Source organism: Hyperolius riggenbachi, chromosome 7, assembly GCF_040937935.1.
Source record: "Hyperolius riggenbachi isolate aHypRig1 chromosome 7, aHypRig1.pri, whole genome shotgun sequence".
NCBI lineage: Eukaryota > Metazoa > Chordata > Amphibia > Anura > Hyperoliidae > Hyperolius > Hyperolius riggenbachi.
The window spans coordinates 47,355,639-47,372,458 of NC_090652.1; the positions used below are offsets into that span (position 1 = coordinate 47,355,639).

Sequence of the window (16,820 nt, forward strand, 5' to 3'; positions counted from 1 at the left end):
AGCATGCCCGTCATTGAGGCACCAGAGCTGACTCTGCCTGGGTGACATCTGGGGCACCCCAGAATAAATCCGTGGCACGTGCCACTGTTCTTTGGGGCTTGCAACGCCCCTGGTTTTGGGGCTTCATATTAATAGAGTGCTTGGGGCCTCATGTAAAACTCACAATGGGGACCCAAGTTCCTCAATGAATGGACATATCAGAATTGCACATCAATGAGAATCACTGTGCCAAGGTAAGAGCTTACACTTGATCCTCAGAACAAACATGGTGACTAACCCCTCCCCCCTTCCCCCTTCAATAAGGAAGTATTTTTTTAAAAGAGACACAGCTGGCTAGTGCCACCCCACACGATTCAGTGTAAAATTGCATATTATAAAATCATTAACTCAGCCAAATCTGAGAGGTTGGTCTTCCTCCTGGAACTTTGTTCCCTAAGTAATTCTATCGTCATTCGATGATCAGTATATTTTGCAGGTATCTCGTCAACCTGAAGAATGAGTCAGAGAAAAAAATTCTTCAGTCAGCCTGTAAAGTAAGTTAATCATTCATGTCTGGAGTTTAAATTGTTTTGTTTTTATATATCTATGTAGGTTTTACAGTAAGAATGATTATCCTTCTGTTGTCTCACAGCGTGGAGAACCTGTCCATACCACAGCAAGGATCTACTGGAGACCCTTTTTCCACACTAAGATATTAAATGATAGTTTAGAAGTCAGAATAATACCTCCACAGAGAGACATGGGCTTCACCGTTAGGACAGTGCTAGTTATGTCTGTGGTCCTCTCTGCAGGTAAGTCCACTATTGTGGTACTTGCACAATGTTATTGTTGTCCTCTTTGCAGGTAAGTCGTGGCACTTGCACACTGTTATTATTGTCCTCTCTGCAGGTAAGTCCGCTATCATGGCACACTGTTATTATTGTCCGAAGCGATCAGGCCTATCATATTCAATAACTGACTGTTCACTTGCTGCCTGATATATCTCATCTCTTGTCAGAAACTCTTGTAATGTGATATACAGTATTATTCAAGTCACCAGTCATCAGTGGCATTGTTAGGAATGTGGTGCCCTGATCCTTCTCCAAGACTAAGTAGGCCCTCTTTGAGATCTCCTGTGTGCAGCTAAGAAAGAGGCATCATAGCACACAATACTTGTGTTCTCGGGTGATATGGAGTGATATGTGCTGTTTATGTATGACCCCTTATATGGAACCACTCAAGTTCCGAGCCTTCTTTTTAAACGGTACCCGAGGTGACATGTGACATGATGAGATAAGCATGTGTATGTACAGTGCAAAACATATTAATAACCAGGCTGTTTCACTTGTTTTATTTTGCTGCCTGAAAGAGTTAATATCTAGGCATGGAAGTGACAGCTTCTGTCTTGTCAGTAGCTTGTCAGGAATATAGTGAACATCACTGATTAGCAAATTACATTCATAAAAGTTTTACTGGCAGAATACAACTTCTGAGAGCAGAAGGAGATAAAACAAAGTCAATAGTTCATGAAGTTTCCTTTAGAGACACTTAATAGGCTGCCACCGAGCAGAGACAACAAAACATTCATTCTGCTTTGTAAATGTTTAAAGATAAAATAAAACCATGGGATATCTAGAAAAGTCATTTTTAGGAGTAGGAGGATAATTACAATTGTTTATCTCATCAGTTTATTTTCACGTCGGGTTCACTTTAGGTTTTCTCACTTTCTAATAACGGTTCGCTTAAATTTTTATTCAATTTGAAGTTAATTTCAACAAAGTATACTTTCCCAGTTCCCACATCCTGCTTTTGCATATCAATTAGTACATGCTATCTAATTGGGGAGATTATTGCCTAATTAAGATGTTTGGGGGTACATGCTGCCTTAATTATGATGTTGTTTGGGTGAAATGTGCTGCATAATTATGTTATGTGGGAGTACATTCTGCTTACATATGCTGTTGGGGGGTACATGCTGTCTAATTTTGTTGCCTGAAGGGTGAATGCAGGCTAATTATGATTTAGGATTGTAGAAGTGGTGCTTATGGAAAATATAAAAAGCATATTTTATTACATCTCCTATCGCTCTTTGTCCAATGTTTTGCTGGGGGTGGTGCAATGTCTAGAGTGACATACATTTTGGCCACGCCCACTCTTTGCTGATCGATTGCCCATTCATTCATGTCCAGAGGTGACCCAGATCTTGTGGGATCATAGCAACAGCCATGCCTGTCAGTGTATTTACTATTGTTGCTGACTGGTGTATATTACTGTTGCATGATAAGAAACTCTGGCTCATAAAAATCAGATGCGAGAATTACTACTTTGGCGAGTAAAGGTCAATTTTTTCCTAACACAGTAAACCTCATTAAGCAATAATCTGTGACTGGATAAAATCTGGCTGTGGCAATAAAAATGTACACCCCACGCAGTAACAGGCCGTAGCTGCTGACTGGATGGAATATTGTTGATACAGGCTGGATAGTGTAATGGCTAAGGGCTCTGCCTCTGACACAGGAGACCTGGGTTCGAATCTCAGCTCTACCTGTTCAGTAAGCCAGCACCTATTCAGTAGGAGACCTTGTGCAAGTCTCCCTAACACTGCTACTGCCTACAGAGCGCGTCCTAGTGGCTGCAGCTGGCGCTTTGAGTCCGCCAGGAGAAAATAAATATAAATGTTCTGTGTTTGACTGTGTTTGACAGTAGGGCCTGGATGGAGACGTAGTGCAGTGGACTAGGAAAGGCTCCTCATGATAAGGCTTGCTGTACAAGCTTGGGACAGTTGTAGTTAATGTGTAAGAGGAGGTCCTATATGATTCCCAGGCTAGGCTCTCTGATTGGTCAGGAAGGGGGGGGGGGGTGTGTGTATATATGTATGACGTCATCACGATCATCGCCATGGCGATGGGGGAAGCCCTCCTGGAAATCCCATTCAGAACGGGAATTCCTGGACGGGCTAATGCGCCGGCGGCGATCGAAGGGTAGGGAGGGACGCCTCAGGGAGGGGGGAATCATGTAGCTAGCGCTAGGCTAGCTACACGATTTTAAAAAAAGCAAGAAATAGTTCTGCGCTGCCACCCTGGTGATGTTAATAGAACGCCAGGGTGGTTAACCTCCCTAGCGGTATTGACAGTTATACATGTCAAAACAAAACATGCTGTGAACAGTATTGATGAGCATATGTCCCTTAGAAGGTTCCTCATTCTTTCATATTTGTGGTTGCTGTCCCTGAGAAGGATCTTGGTTCTTTCATGTTTATGGTTGCTGTCCCTGAGAAGCTTTTTGGCTCTTTAATGTCTCTGGCTGCTTGTTCCTGAGAAGGTTCCCTGGTTCTTTCACACTTCTGGTTAATGTCCTTTAGAAGGTTCCTGGTTCTTTCATATCACTCACTGGTTGCTGTTCCAAAAATGTCCCAAAATGTCATCTACAGTGTTGGTTGCTGATCCTAAAAAGGTTCCTGTTTTTTCATGATTCTGGTTGCTGACTGTTTCTGAGAAGGTTACTGGTTCTTTCATCTATCTGGTTGCTAGTCATGAGAAGGTTCCTGGTTCTTTCATATCTATGGTTGCAGTTCCTGAGAAGGTTCTGGTTCTTTCATGTCTCTATTTGCTGTCCGTAAAAAAGTTCCTGGCTCTTTCATGATATGGTTGCTGTTCCTGAGAAGACTCCTGATCTCTCTCACACTTTGAATACTCTGTTATTCCAGGAGCAACCTCATTATTTGAACCAGAATTAGCACGCAGATCTCCACGGGCTTCAGACCGCATTGTTAATGGCTCAAATGCTGCAGAAAAGGAGTGGCCTTGGCAAGTTTCTATCCAGCAAAAAAGTATAATGGATGATCAGTTTTATCACAGCTGTGGGGGATCTCTTCTAACTCCTCAGTGGGTCTTGAGTGCTGCTCACTGTTTTCGGTAAGTGTTCAACTCTACATTTCCCTTGTCTGTATGCCATGTTATGACCTTATTGATCATTTACCTTTGCGGTGTGGCACTTTCACAGGAATACCAGAGTTGAGAATTATCTTATTGTGATGGGAATTATAAAGATATACGAGGATAATGCGAATCGAGTTACCCGTGACGTGACACAGCTCATCATTCACCCGTATGGAGGAAAGAGTGGTGACCCTGGTGACATCGCATTGGTCAGGCTATCAAGTCCTGTCACCTACACTGAATATATTAGGCCCATCAGTCTGCCATCTTCCACAGTCACCTTCCCTTGTGGCATGGAATGCTGGGTCACCGGCTGGGGAGACACATCAACAGAGGGTGAGTCACTTTCATTATTTCAAAGTAAACCGACCATCTTTGTTTACCAAAATAAAGAAAGCTCTGCAGAACACTTGCTACACATTTTAGCAAGGTGTTTTCACACTTTATTAAATACCAGGAGTCATGCCCAGCTGGTGCTAATTTAAAAAATCACAATGCAAAGATAAAGAGTAGCGGCTGCGCATTCTGATTGCCCGCAGGGACATTTCTATCAGCATTGTGCACATGCATGCTCACATGGCCATTATATGAAAGCGAGACTTTTATTTTTTGTTTTATTGTTTGTTTTTTTGTTTTTTGTTTTTTTGCTAAAAAAGTAAAAAAAAAAAAATGAAAAGCACTCCTGTCCTATGTTCTGAGCAAATGTTTATTTCCCACCTCCACTGCACCAAAGGAAGTGGTGATAACAATATGGGGGACTCATGGTAAAACGGGAAGTGCTCCCCTAGTCCCCCTAACCTTAACCATCCATGCTGCCACATAACCAGCACTCATGACTGTCTTTAACCCCTCCTCCCCTACAGCTAACCTTAACCCATTCAGGTTCCGTGGTTTTCACGAGAGAAATGTTCACCTCCCATTCATTAGCCTATAACTTTATCACTACTTATCACAATGAACTGATCTATATCTTGCTTTTTCAGCCACCAATTAGGCTTTCTTTGGGGGGTACATTTTGCTAAGAGCCACTTTACTGTAAACGCATTTTAACAGGAAGAATAAGAAAAAAATGGAAAAATTCATTATTTCTCAGTTTTCAGCCATTATAGTTTTAAAATAATACATGCCTCCATAATTAAAACTCACGTATTGTATATGCCCATATGTCCTGGTTATTACACCGTTAAAATTATGCCCCTATCACAATGTATGGCGACAATATTTTATTTGGAAATAAAGGTGCATTTTTTCCATTTTGCATCCATCACTATTAACAAGTTTAAAATAAAAAAAATATAGAAATATTTCATCTTTACATTGATATTTAAAAAGTTTAGACACTTAGGTAAATATTAACATGTTTTTTTTTTATTGTAATGTTTTTTTTTTTTTTATAGTAAACATTTTATTTGGGTAGTTTTGGGAGGGTGGAGGGTAAACAATAGATTTATAATGTAAATGTGTGTTGATTTTAATTTATTTTTATTTTCAGTTGTAGTATTACTTTTTGGCCACATGAGTTTGTTTACATGACGTCACTCTAAGCGTAACACACGCTTAGAGTGGCGCATCGGGAAGGGAACGGCCAGAAAAGGCGCAGCTTCCGAGAGAAGCTGTCGCTTTTTCAGCGGGGGAGAGGAATCAGTGATCGGGCACCATAGTCCGATACATTGATCCCCTGGCTACCGAATCTGCGGCCAGGAATGCGCGTGCACGCGCGCAATCGGCCACGGGGGCGCGCGGTAGCGCACATGGTTCGTGGACGTAGTTTCTGCGTCCAGGAACCAAAATAGGTTAACGTCCCTGCAGTAAAAATGCTGTTTTCAGAAACCACTATAGGGGCCCATTGAATTTATTGGTAAGAAGGTGAAATGTGAAATTTGGGCGCCCAGCTCCCGATAGATATCAGGAGTTGGGGCCGCCTCCTTACCGATAACTTCAATGGGCTTCTATGGAGGTGCCCAAACTTCCGCCGCTAGCGAGCGCCCAAATTTCCTACTTCGCAGATGTCTGTTCCGTTTTAGGTAAATAAGTAAGGGGGTCATTTAAGATTTTCTGCTTGTTTTATTATAAAGAGTTAGTACAACCTTTGTGTGTATTCTGATTCTGTTTTTCTTTTCTCTAATTTTTTGTTTTTCTTTGGTAAATTATCTGTGATTCTTCTGCCCCCTGTCTTTCTCTTTGTCATCCTTATCTTCTTCTTTTATTACTCCTTTATCTAAGATGCAACCTGCCATCTGCTGTCTGACATGTTGACCAGGAGCCCTTTGGGTGCTATATTTAACTTTTCCACCTCAACTTCCCATTGGTTCGTTTGTCCATCTTGGACAGCCTCAGTGGGAAAGACCCACAGGGGCCATGCAGACATTGACATCTTAAAGGATACCTTAGTTAGCGCTAACTTAAATTCATAAAGGACACCTAATGTGTGCATGGGGAGCTGTGCTGATCCTTAGTGCACCTCCCATGCCCGGGTGTCTCCCTCCATTCTCCAGTGATAATCTAATTCCTTCCTGATTGGCACAGTCGGTGACCTTCGACACTGGCATACTGCGCTGTGCATGCACAGTATTTCCGCTAAGGCACCTTGCGACCGCACAAATGTGCTGGTGATGTCTTATGGCATCGCCGGAGAGCAATGCCATATGACGGTTATTATTTGAGCATGGAAGGAGATACTGGGCCATGGGAGGTGCGGTAAGAATCTGCACAGCTCCCCAAACACACATTAGGCGTCCTTTTTGAATGTAAGTTAGTGCTAAGGTATCCTTTAAGGGTGTGATATCCGGTTTGGGGAAAGATCATGCATGCCCAATTGTGCAACTTTCTGGTATCTTTTCCTAATCCTTCCTGACTCATTCAACTACATAACCCATCTCTTTCCCTGCTCCTGCCTTATGCCTAATGCCTCATTCTCTTCTCTACCTGACCTTATCTACTCACTCTCTCCTCTCCTAACTGTAACCTAATCCCAGCCTTACTTGGAACCACAAATCCCTCATCTATTTATTCTAACCTCACCGCTGCTCTGTTTTCTATTCTTTCTGCCCCACTTTCACTTAACCCTAACCTACCTTAGTCTCCTCTGCCTAACCCTAACCCTACCCATACCATATATGGTAAACCCTAACCTACCACCTTCTCCTCTGCCTAACCCTACCTATACACTATGTGGTAAACTCTAACCTACCTTCTTCTCCTGTGTCTAACTTACCAATACCATATATGGTGCCATAAACCCATCCTTTACCCAATCCTAATCTCGCCACTGTTTCCTGTCCAATTCCTAATTTTTCAATCCCTGAACATTTTCTGTCTAACCCTAACTTCTGTTCTTTTTTCATCTAATTCTAACCCTACTTCCTTTCCCATGTTCAGTCCTAATCTTCTATATCTTATGATGCTTAATTGTAACCCCTCCCCTAAGGGGCGTAACTAGAAACCACTGGGTCGCCCTGTGAAACTTTAGATGGGCCCCCTCCTCCCACAGGAGCCTGCTGCACACTGAATAGGGACTGTCTACAAATCTTTGTTTGGAAAACTTTGTATGATTCCTTATCATTGACTGAGCAGATGCAGTTATTAGAACAACTGTGCAGAGAGCTGAAATCTCTTTTTCTCTCCATGTCCTTAGTTGTCAGTCTCTTAGTACAGAGAAAAGAAACATATTCCCCCATGGGGCCCCCTGCAGCTTCTGGGCCTCCTGCAGCTGCATACCTTGCAAGGTAGATTGTTACTCCTCTGCCTCCCCTGCTATGGATAGCACTAACCTTACCTCCAGCATTTTGCCTAACCCTAACCTTACCTTCATTAACAGTTCCCAGTCATTTTAGCATAATCCTACCCATATTAACCAGAAATGGTACTGTCCTAAAATCCAAACTACGGTAATAAATCCAACCTAATCCTACATGTATCCTAAACTGATTTGACACCTGGGGCCATATGCAATTAACTTTTCTTCCGAGTTATCTCCTAGGAGATCATTTTCTTCTTCTTTTTAAAGAGGAGCTGTCAGCCAAACTATTTCAGAAAAAACAACACATATACTGTATAAGTAGATAAATACTTGCTCTACTTATGTAACATGTATTGCACTGTCCACACTTTGATTTTAGTGATTTTTATATAGTAAAAATGAGAAGATCCTTCTTAGGATTTTCCATGTTGTCTGTGTCTATCTTGAAGCCAATCCTGGCATCATTTCCTCTCTTACTCTGTCTGTGTATCGTTGCCTGCTCCCACCCAACTCTGCAGTAGAAAGTGCATTGAAAAATATTGACCAATCAGTGAGGAACAGAGGTGTGGGAGGGAAAAACAGGAGGGAAAGAGACTTCAGCTAATCAGGCTGCATTAGCTATGTCTGAGGGGAAAGTGAAGAGAAAAAAAGAAAACCCAGCATGCCCTGCAACTTCCTTTGTGCGGCAGATGTACCAAATGAGAGCCAGGGAAACTGGAGAATGATGTTTTATGGAGAAGAAAAAATAAGAGTGATTTTTTACTTTTGGATTGCCTGGTTAGCATCCTCATTACTTGTTTACCAGATAAAAATAAATAATTGATTTTTTATTTTATGCCCGACAGTTACTCTTTAACCACTTCCGGATTCTCGGAGCGTATATACACGCCCCTGAATCCTGAAGTGTATACCATGGGTTCCATGTCAGTTCACGGAGGGTGTCTCCGTGAACACCCTGCGAGCCGATCGGCGGCTCGCAGGGTAAATGTAAACACACGGGGAAGATCTTCCCCGGTGTTTACATGTATACGGCGCTGCTGCTAAAGCCTATCCCATCAGGCGCAGGACGGAAATCCGTCCTGCGCCGCTCACAGGGGGAGGGAGAGGGAGGGAAGGGGAAGGAGGCCAGGAAGCGCTGCGGAGGGGGGCTTTGAAGAGCCCCCCCCCGCAAGCGCAAGCAGCCGGCGGCGATCAGACCCCCCCAGCAGGACATCCCCCTAGTGGGGAAAAAAGGGGGGAAGTCTGATCGCCCTGGCTGCTAGCTGATCTGTGCTGTGGGCTGAAGAGCCCACGCTGCACAGATCAGCATAAAATTTCATGGTGTGGAAGTGGTTAAAATAACTTTTCAGCATTTTACAATTGAAAAGTAACCCCCCAAAAATGTTAAAAAAGTACTATTAAAAATATATTTAGTATTTTCTTGCTTGCTGATGGCTTAAAAACCATTTTATGACATGGTGTAGAAATATCACCTAGGAGAAAACTCACTAATACTAGAGATAGTTGCTTAATGAGAAGAAGAGTTCTGTTTACTGTTTCAGTCCTGTAGGGATACATGCTTCAGTCCTAAAACTGGAAGTCAAGAGTATTCTGTCCAATTGGAGCAAAAAACACAATAAAAGAAACAAAATAAATGATATAAATAAATAAATAATAATACAATAACAAAAAAAATAAAGCATTCGAATACTGAGTGGAAGTACAGGTGAAGCTCTAAAATGTAAATATTGTGCAAAAGTTCATTTATTTCAGTTATTCAACTTAAAGAGATACTGTAGGGGGGTCGGGGGAAAATGAGTTGAAGTTACCCGGGGATTCTAATGGTCCCCCGCAGACGTCCTGTGCCCGCGCAGCCACTCACCGATGCTCCGGCCCCGCCTCCAGTTCACTTCTGGAATTTCTGACTTTAAAGTCAGAAAACCACTGCGCCTGCATTGCCGTGTCCTCGATCCCGCTGATGGCACCAGGAGCATACTGCGCAGACCAAAGACCATACTGGGCTTGTGCAATACACTCCTGGTGACCTCAGCGGGAGCGAGGATGCAGCCTCGCAGGCGCAGTGGTTTTCAGACTTTAAAGTCTGAAATTCCAGAAGTGAACCAGAGGCGGGGCCGGAGCATCGGTGAGTGGCTGCGCGGGCACAGGATGTCTGCGGGGGGCCATTAGAAGCCCTGGGTAAGTTCAACTCATTTTCTCCCGACCCCCCTACAGTATCCCTTTAAAAAGTGAAATATATGAAATAGGAACCCTTTGAAGGTGTTTTGAATAAATTTGCTAATTAAAGTCTGTAGATCTGTGGGCTCTGGTAGTAAAGTTTACCTTCAGAGAGCGATCTGCGGGTCCCCTTGTATCACAGGTGCTGCGCCTGCTACCTGTATAGAACAGTGCTGGATATGGAGACAGAAAGGAGAAAAGGTGCACACTGTAAAACTAGTACTAGTACTAGTATAGGAAAGGTCTCACCTGGTTGTAGAGGCTGGAGAAACCTATATAGGTCTTATGCCGGGGACCTGGCTTGCACGCGGTCTTTGATAAAAACATAAAATGTATGCTTGTGGGATGCTCCCATCACAATAAAGATTTCAGACACAGCCTTTGCATATAATTGCGGCTAATGCCGCCTTGCTTTGCTAGCTGTTTTTATCTCCTACTACACTTATAGCCGGGGAATCAGGCTCGTACTGGACGAGGGCAGAAAAACATTTACACGCCCACCGCACAATGTGTTCCAAATAACCACCATGGAATCCTGACTGGATCACCATCCAAGACCGTGAGGATATCCGTGCAAGCCAGGTCCCCGGCATAAGGGGGACACAAGCTTGACAGCTGGCAAACCTATATAGGTTTCTCCAGCCTTGATAACCAGGTGAGACCTTTGTAGGGCCTACTAGTATCACATTGTGCGCTTTTTCTTCTTTCTGATTAGAGTCTGACACTTTGAGCCTACAGTAGAATGTTGAACATTTTCACAATAATCTAATGGTCTGAGATTTTGGGGTTCTCATAACGCATAAGCCATAATCATTAAACTTATAACAAAAAAGGCTTGAAATATCTCAATTGCAAGTAATAAGTCTAGTTCATATATTAATTTCACCTTTTAAGTTGAACTACTGAAATAAATGGACTTTTGCACAATATTCTAATTGTTTGAGTTTCACCTGTGTATTGCAGAAAGTGATTTTATCACATGTATAACAAGCTTGTGCTAAACAATGTATGTTGATGTTTAGAGAGTCTGCCGTATCCTATGCCTCTTCAGAAGCTGATGGTGCCGCTAATTGATCATGATGACTGCAAAGTGATGTACAGTGAGATTGCCAGTATTGTGGAAGACATGATATGCGCTGGGTATAGAGAGGGGCAAAAGGACGCCTGTCAGGTGAGTGCTACCACAAGGTTCCCATTAGCGGAAGCAAAGATGGACTACAATGTGCCCAGAGAGCTTCTCTGGCACTCATGCATGTTCTACAGAGTCCTTCAGCCTTGATAAATGCTTGAAAATGTCAGCAACCACAGCAGCTTAGAGTGAATCTCTCACTCGTTCCACCACCAGGACCTTATTCAAATCTCCTGCCGGCTGCATCTTTGGAAGTAGTCTGGTGTCTGAGTGTTTCCTAAGATGAGAGGCTCCGTACTCTGCATGCGCGAATCCGCACTCACGTGTGTACAGTGTGGGGCCGCTCTTTTTCGGGGGTATTCGGAGAACCATGTACTTCTGTGGCCTTCCGAGGAAACTCATAGGCCTCTTCAACATTTAGCCATTTGAGGACCGTAGGCTTACACCCCCCTAGTGACCAAGCTATTTTTTACAAGTTGGTGCTCTGCAGCTTTTATGGCTTGCTGCAGAGCCATACTACTGAGCACACAAATGAATTTTTGCTCCTTTTCTGCCCACCAACAGAAAGCTCTGATCACCGGCAGGCAGTGTTTTTTTTTAATTAATTTGTTGGGGTTTTTTTTCAATAAAATGTACTGTTTTTTAATTTATTTATTAGTCACCCCCGACAGCCAATCCAGGCGATCAGCTCTCATAGGCATCAGCCTATAAGAGCCGATCGCTCTCTAAAGCTCTCCAGGGGACAGCCGAGTGACACGGCTGTCCCTAGTACAGCGCTGCCTTAGATCGCATCGCTGTACAATGTAAACAGATGGCGGTTATGAGACGGCGGTTTCGCCATCTAACAGTCTCCTAGCAGCGCTCGCCACTGGGAGACTGATGACAGAGTGGAGCTCCGCCATTCAAGCTGAGATGCGCACGCATCGTTGCGCGCAATCTTCTGCAAAACCCCGCCCTAGGACATGACGCCAGTTGCCGTTACGTGGCCCTGTGGCTGCCACCTTGCGACCGCCAGTTGGTGTTAGGCGGTCGCAAGGAGGTTAAGTAGAAGGCTGGAACAGGAGATCCGGTAGTGGAACAAGGGGACATAGAGAGGATTGGGAAGGTTCTAAGGTACAGATTTCCCTCCTCTTATAATAATAATAATAATAATAATAATAATGGCAGTATTTGTATAGCGCCTTTCTCCTGTCGGACTCAAAGCGATTGCGAGGCAGCCACTAGAGAGCACTCAGTAGGCAGTAGCAGTGTTAGGGAGTCTTGCCCAATGAACTCCTTACTGAATTACTGGCTTACTGAACAGGCAGAGCCGAGATTCGAACCCAGGTCTCCCATGTCAGAGGCAGAGCCCTTAACCAGTACACCATCCAGCCACTGTATCATATGTGAGTGCGTATCTGTTTTTTTTATGTTACCATTGTCCTTTAAAGATGTAAAACAAACAAAAAAATAATACATTAGTAGTTAGATTGCTTCATGTTTACCTTTTTTATGTGAAAAAAAGCCTCCTGCAGTAAAAAAATATGATATTTAAAAGTTGATGACATAGCCAGAAGCATTTAGCACAGGAATTTAGTTGGGCGGGGCAGATGTTTCCGGAATTGAGTCATCCACACCATGGGCAGTTTCTCTCATGTAGCAAGGTGAAGCATTTGCATCAGGTGCAGAGATTTCAGGGGCAGCACTTTTGTACTGTGTGTACCTTCCTGAGGAGGAATGGAGTGGCTGAGGGTGAGCAGTTTGTTTGTCACAGACTCACAGCCAGCCAGTGTGCTATTGTGTTGAGCTGCAGCATGTCATGTGAGAACATTAAATGAGGCAGAGTAAATTGTAGGGTGCTGTGCGATCATTCCAAATCGAGGGATGGGGGCGCATCCTCACAAGTTTGCCTCAGACAGAAAAAAGTCTACTGTACAACCAGCCCTGATCCCCACTGTACAGAATGAAAAAGGGTGCAGCTTGGACTGAGTATCTCTGAGAAGATTACAGAGTACAGCAGCGTCAGTGACAGTCCATGGTTCAGGAAGTTGCTGCTGTCTGGGTTTCTAACTAACTATTTTTTGTCTGGAGTGGGGCTTTAAAGAGACACTGAAGCGAAAAAAAAATATTTATGATATCATGAATTGGTTGTGTAGTACAGATAATTACTATGATATTAGAAGCAAAGAAAATATCCTCATATTTTTATTTTCAACTATATAGTGTTTTTATAACATTGCATCATTCTCTAATATTTGCAGTTTCCCTACTACTCAGCATTATTTTTACAGAGCAGGCTGTGAACTTTTGACCTGTCCTGAACTGTTCTCAGCAGAAGAAAAAGCCTGAGATCTGCCCACTGCTAGTTTCATGATAATTTTCCCTTTGTTGATACATATCCTTGTAATTAATTGTAGATCTGACAATAATGTCAGAAATCCCTGATGTTCTGCATGCTTGTTCAGGTTCTATGGCTAAAAGCATTAGAGGCAGGGGATCAGCAGGACTGCCAGGCAACTGGTATTGGTTAAAAGGAAATAAATACTGTATATACACGCATATGAGCCGACCCGCCTATAAGCCGAGGTACCCATTTTCCCCTCAGAAACCAGGATAAAGTGATTGACTCATGTATAAGCCCCCACCCCAGTATAGAGCCCTCCACAGTAGCCAGATGTGCCACCAGTACAAGTCCTCTCCTCTCCCCATAGCCGGATGTGCCCCAAGGATGAAACAGCTATGTCTCAAGACACCACTAGATGGCAACATAGATATAAAACACAGTGATTGCCACACAGGAAGAACACAATCCATTCTGCTCCACTGACTCACATATTAGCCGAGGGGGTAACTTTTGAACACATTTTTGTGTTGAAAAATTAGGCTTATACGCGAGTATATAAGGTATGTATAAATATCTGTCCTATCCAGTGTGTACAATATCCATATCCATAACAATCAGTTTTTGCTAATAATAGCAGTAAACTAGCTACAGCATGTAATGATTCCTTCTTGAAATGTTGTGCTTTTATCATTCACCATTTTCCCACCCAACTTGTAAATTTAGCCCCTGCTATTTCATTTCCCAGGCAGATGTGACCACTGTGAGTTAGCATTTAGAATAGGTAGCGGTTGGTAATTTACTTACAATACTACCTTTATGACTTGTATATACTGTTCCAATATGACCCTCTATGCAAGGAAACTAATATAATCTCTCTACCATGATTATTAATACTGTTCTGGTTTACTCTTCCTCATCGGTATGTATGATGTATCTATCTGTGCATAAGGTTTAATAAAACCATTTTGAAAGTAAAAAAGGAATAGGTAGCAGTAAGTTAGTGTTTGGAGTGTTTGGAGTAGGCAGAGGGGGAGGGTCAGTGTGAGAGGAGGGTTTGGTAAGCCGATAGAATTACAGATATTCTGCTATCGCTATTAGCTAGCTTCCAATAGTAGAATACCTGTAATCTTACCGATATTCCACTAGCAACTTCACCAAACAGCCAAATTACTGGACCTCCTTTTTCAGTGTAGGCGGGGTTACATAGCCTACATAGCCCACGTGGAGCACATACTCAGAGCTACTTAGATCTGTGCCATGGCCCCTCAGTCCAGGGCCGGGCCGAGGAATAGGCTGGAGAGGCTCCAGCCTCAGGGCGCAGTGTAAGAGGGGGCGCAGAATTTATTCAGCTGTCATTCCTAATTGTGTTTGAAGCAGAAAGAAATAAGAGAAGGGGATACATGGAAGTGACTATAAGCCAGATAACTACATATTAAGGTGTTGGGGAGGTTGTGGGCCCTGTGGCGCCTCTTAGTCTAATAGCAATCAGTGTGTAATGCCTGGGGTGGCAGAGATGGAGGGGCGCACTTTGGTGTCTCAGCCTTGGGTGCTGGGGGACCTTGTCCCGGCTCTGCCTCAGTCATACTGATTGGGAATGCATTAATGTTGCTAAGTGCTGACTTCTGCTTGCAAGATCTTCAGCTTTGCCAACATTTAGCCTGGTGTTATTCATTCACACTTGAAGCTTGGCTTTGCAGTCGTTTATAGCTTTATGGCTGGAATTGGATATGTTACACCAGGTTTGGGGAATACATATATTGGGTGTCATCAGCATAGCAGTGGTGTGCCAGGTTACTTTTGGATGCAAGTGGTAGCATGTATGTTTATATATTCTTGATTAACAAGTGTAACGGGCCTTAGCTTGGAGGCACAGAGTGGCATAGGAGAGGACAGGAAGGATCCCGGAAATACGATGCATGTTTAGCCAGCCAAGAAGGATCTGCGCTACTGGAAAACTAGTCCATTGATACCACACTCCTGTTATCAGGGGCATAACTATAGCCACTGTGACCTCTACATTCACGGTGGGGGAAGGGGTGGGGGGGGGCTGGCTCCTACTCCCTCTCCTTACCCAGAGTAGTGCAGCAGAGTGCTGTGTAAATATATTTACCTGCTCTCAATGCGTTTCATCTTCTCCTCCTTTCAGCAGCTTCTTGGTCTCTGCAGCCCCCTGTGGCTCCTGATTTTTGACATGTATCGGGCGTCGGGTATGCAGCGGAGCAACACTAACAGGAATCGAGAGGAGACCCGACAGAATGGGAGCAAGTAAATATGTTTACACTGAGCTCACTCTACAAGGAAAAAGGGAGGTGTAGCGGGTCCACATAGGACCTTGGGAGGGGTTGGGATGTTAGTTGGGCAGTGGATGAACTGGGGGCCCCCACCCCAGGGGTCTCATGAATGATTATCTGATACTGGGGTGTCTTAAGGGGTGTTGTCACACCCCTACCTGTAACTTGCTAAGCAAGACTTCTTGGTCAGCTGCGAAAATATCTCTTGATGAGCTTAAAAAAACATGCTACCAAAATTTTGCCCCCTGGCTGCAACTTGACTGCGGAAGAAGATGTGAAAGCTGGGCAAGTAAAGAAAAGAATACGTTTAAATCAGTCAAACATAGAATCTGCTACTCATGTGAAGTACACTCAGCCTTGCCATGTATGTTTACCAGAGTATATGTTGTCTTGCAGGGTGACTCCGGTGGACCCCTGGTGTGTAATGTGAGGGGTGCCTGGTACCAGGCTGGCGTCGTGAGCTGGGGGGAGGAATGTGCTCTTCCCAACTTTCCTGGAGTTTACACCAGCGTGATGTACTATGAGTCATGGCTGCAGGAAAACATCCCTGAACTGACATTCGCTGACCTGCAGGACATACCCGAACCATCAGTGCCGTGTGCAGGAAGCACTGCGCACCCAAGTGTCACAAGCACTGCGTCCACAAGTTACACAAACTCTGCACGCCCAAGTGTCACAAGCACTGCACACCCAAGTGTCATGTGGATAGTTCTTCTTCTCGAAGCGTTAGTTCTTCGTTATATTGTACACAGATCATGAGGATGGCTGGAAGCAATCTTACAATCTGGATTAAAGGGACCGTGAGCTTGTGATAAAAACAAAATTTATACTTACCTTGGGTAAGTATACCGTAGGCCACGAGGTCCCCCGGCGTCCTCCTGACTCCTTCCCTGGTCCCGGTCCTGGCTCCGGTTACAGGGCGACTTCGGCCTGAAGTTGGCATGTCTGCTTCCCGCTTTCCTGTATAGCGCCATTAAGCCTACCGGCTACATATCATCACACTGGCTGGAGTGAGAGTCCTGCGCATGCGCGGTTCTCTAATATTGAACCGCGCAAGAGAAGGACTTTCACGCCGGCCGGTGTGATGACACGTAGCTGGCTGGCGTAATGCTGCTGTACACGGAAGCGGGAAGCTGACCTGACGACTTCAGGCCGAAGTTGTCCTGTAACTGGAGCTGGGACCATACCAGGGAAGAAGCCAGGAGGA

General features: G+C 44.1%; 1 protein-coding gene across 1 annotated transcript; it reads left to right on the forward strand.

The window, feature by feature from the left end:
• Positions 1 to 632: 632 nt before the first annotated feature.
• Positions 633 to 16,569, forward strand: LOC137525509 (serine protease 27-like). Its single transcript, XM_068246634.1, has 5 exons — positions 633 to 791; positions 3,686 to 3,893; positions 3,982 to 4,253; positions 10,893 to 11,041; positions 16,010 to 16,569. The coding sequence occupies exons 1-5, from the start codon at positions 740 to 742 to the stop codon at positions 16,370 to 16,372; spliced, it is 1,044 nt and encodes a 347-aa protein (XP_068102735.1). The 5' UTR covers positions 633 to 739; the 3' UTR covers positions 16,373 to 16,569.
• Positions 16,570 to 16,820: the final 251 nt, after the last annotated feature.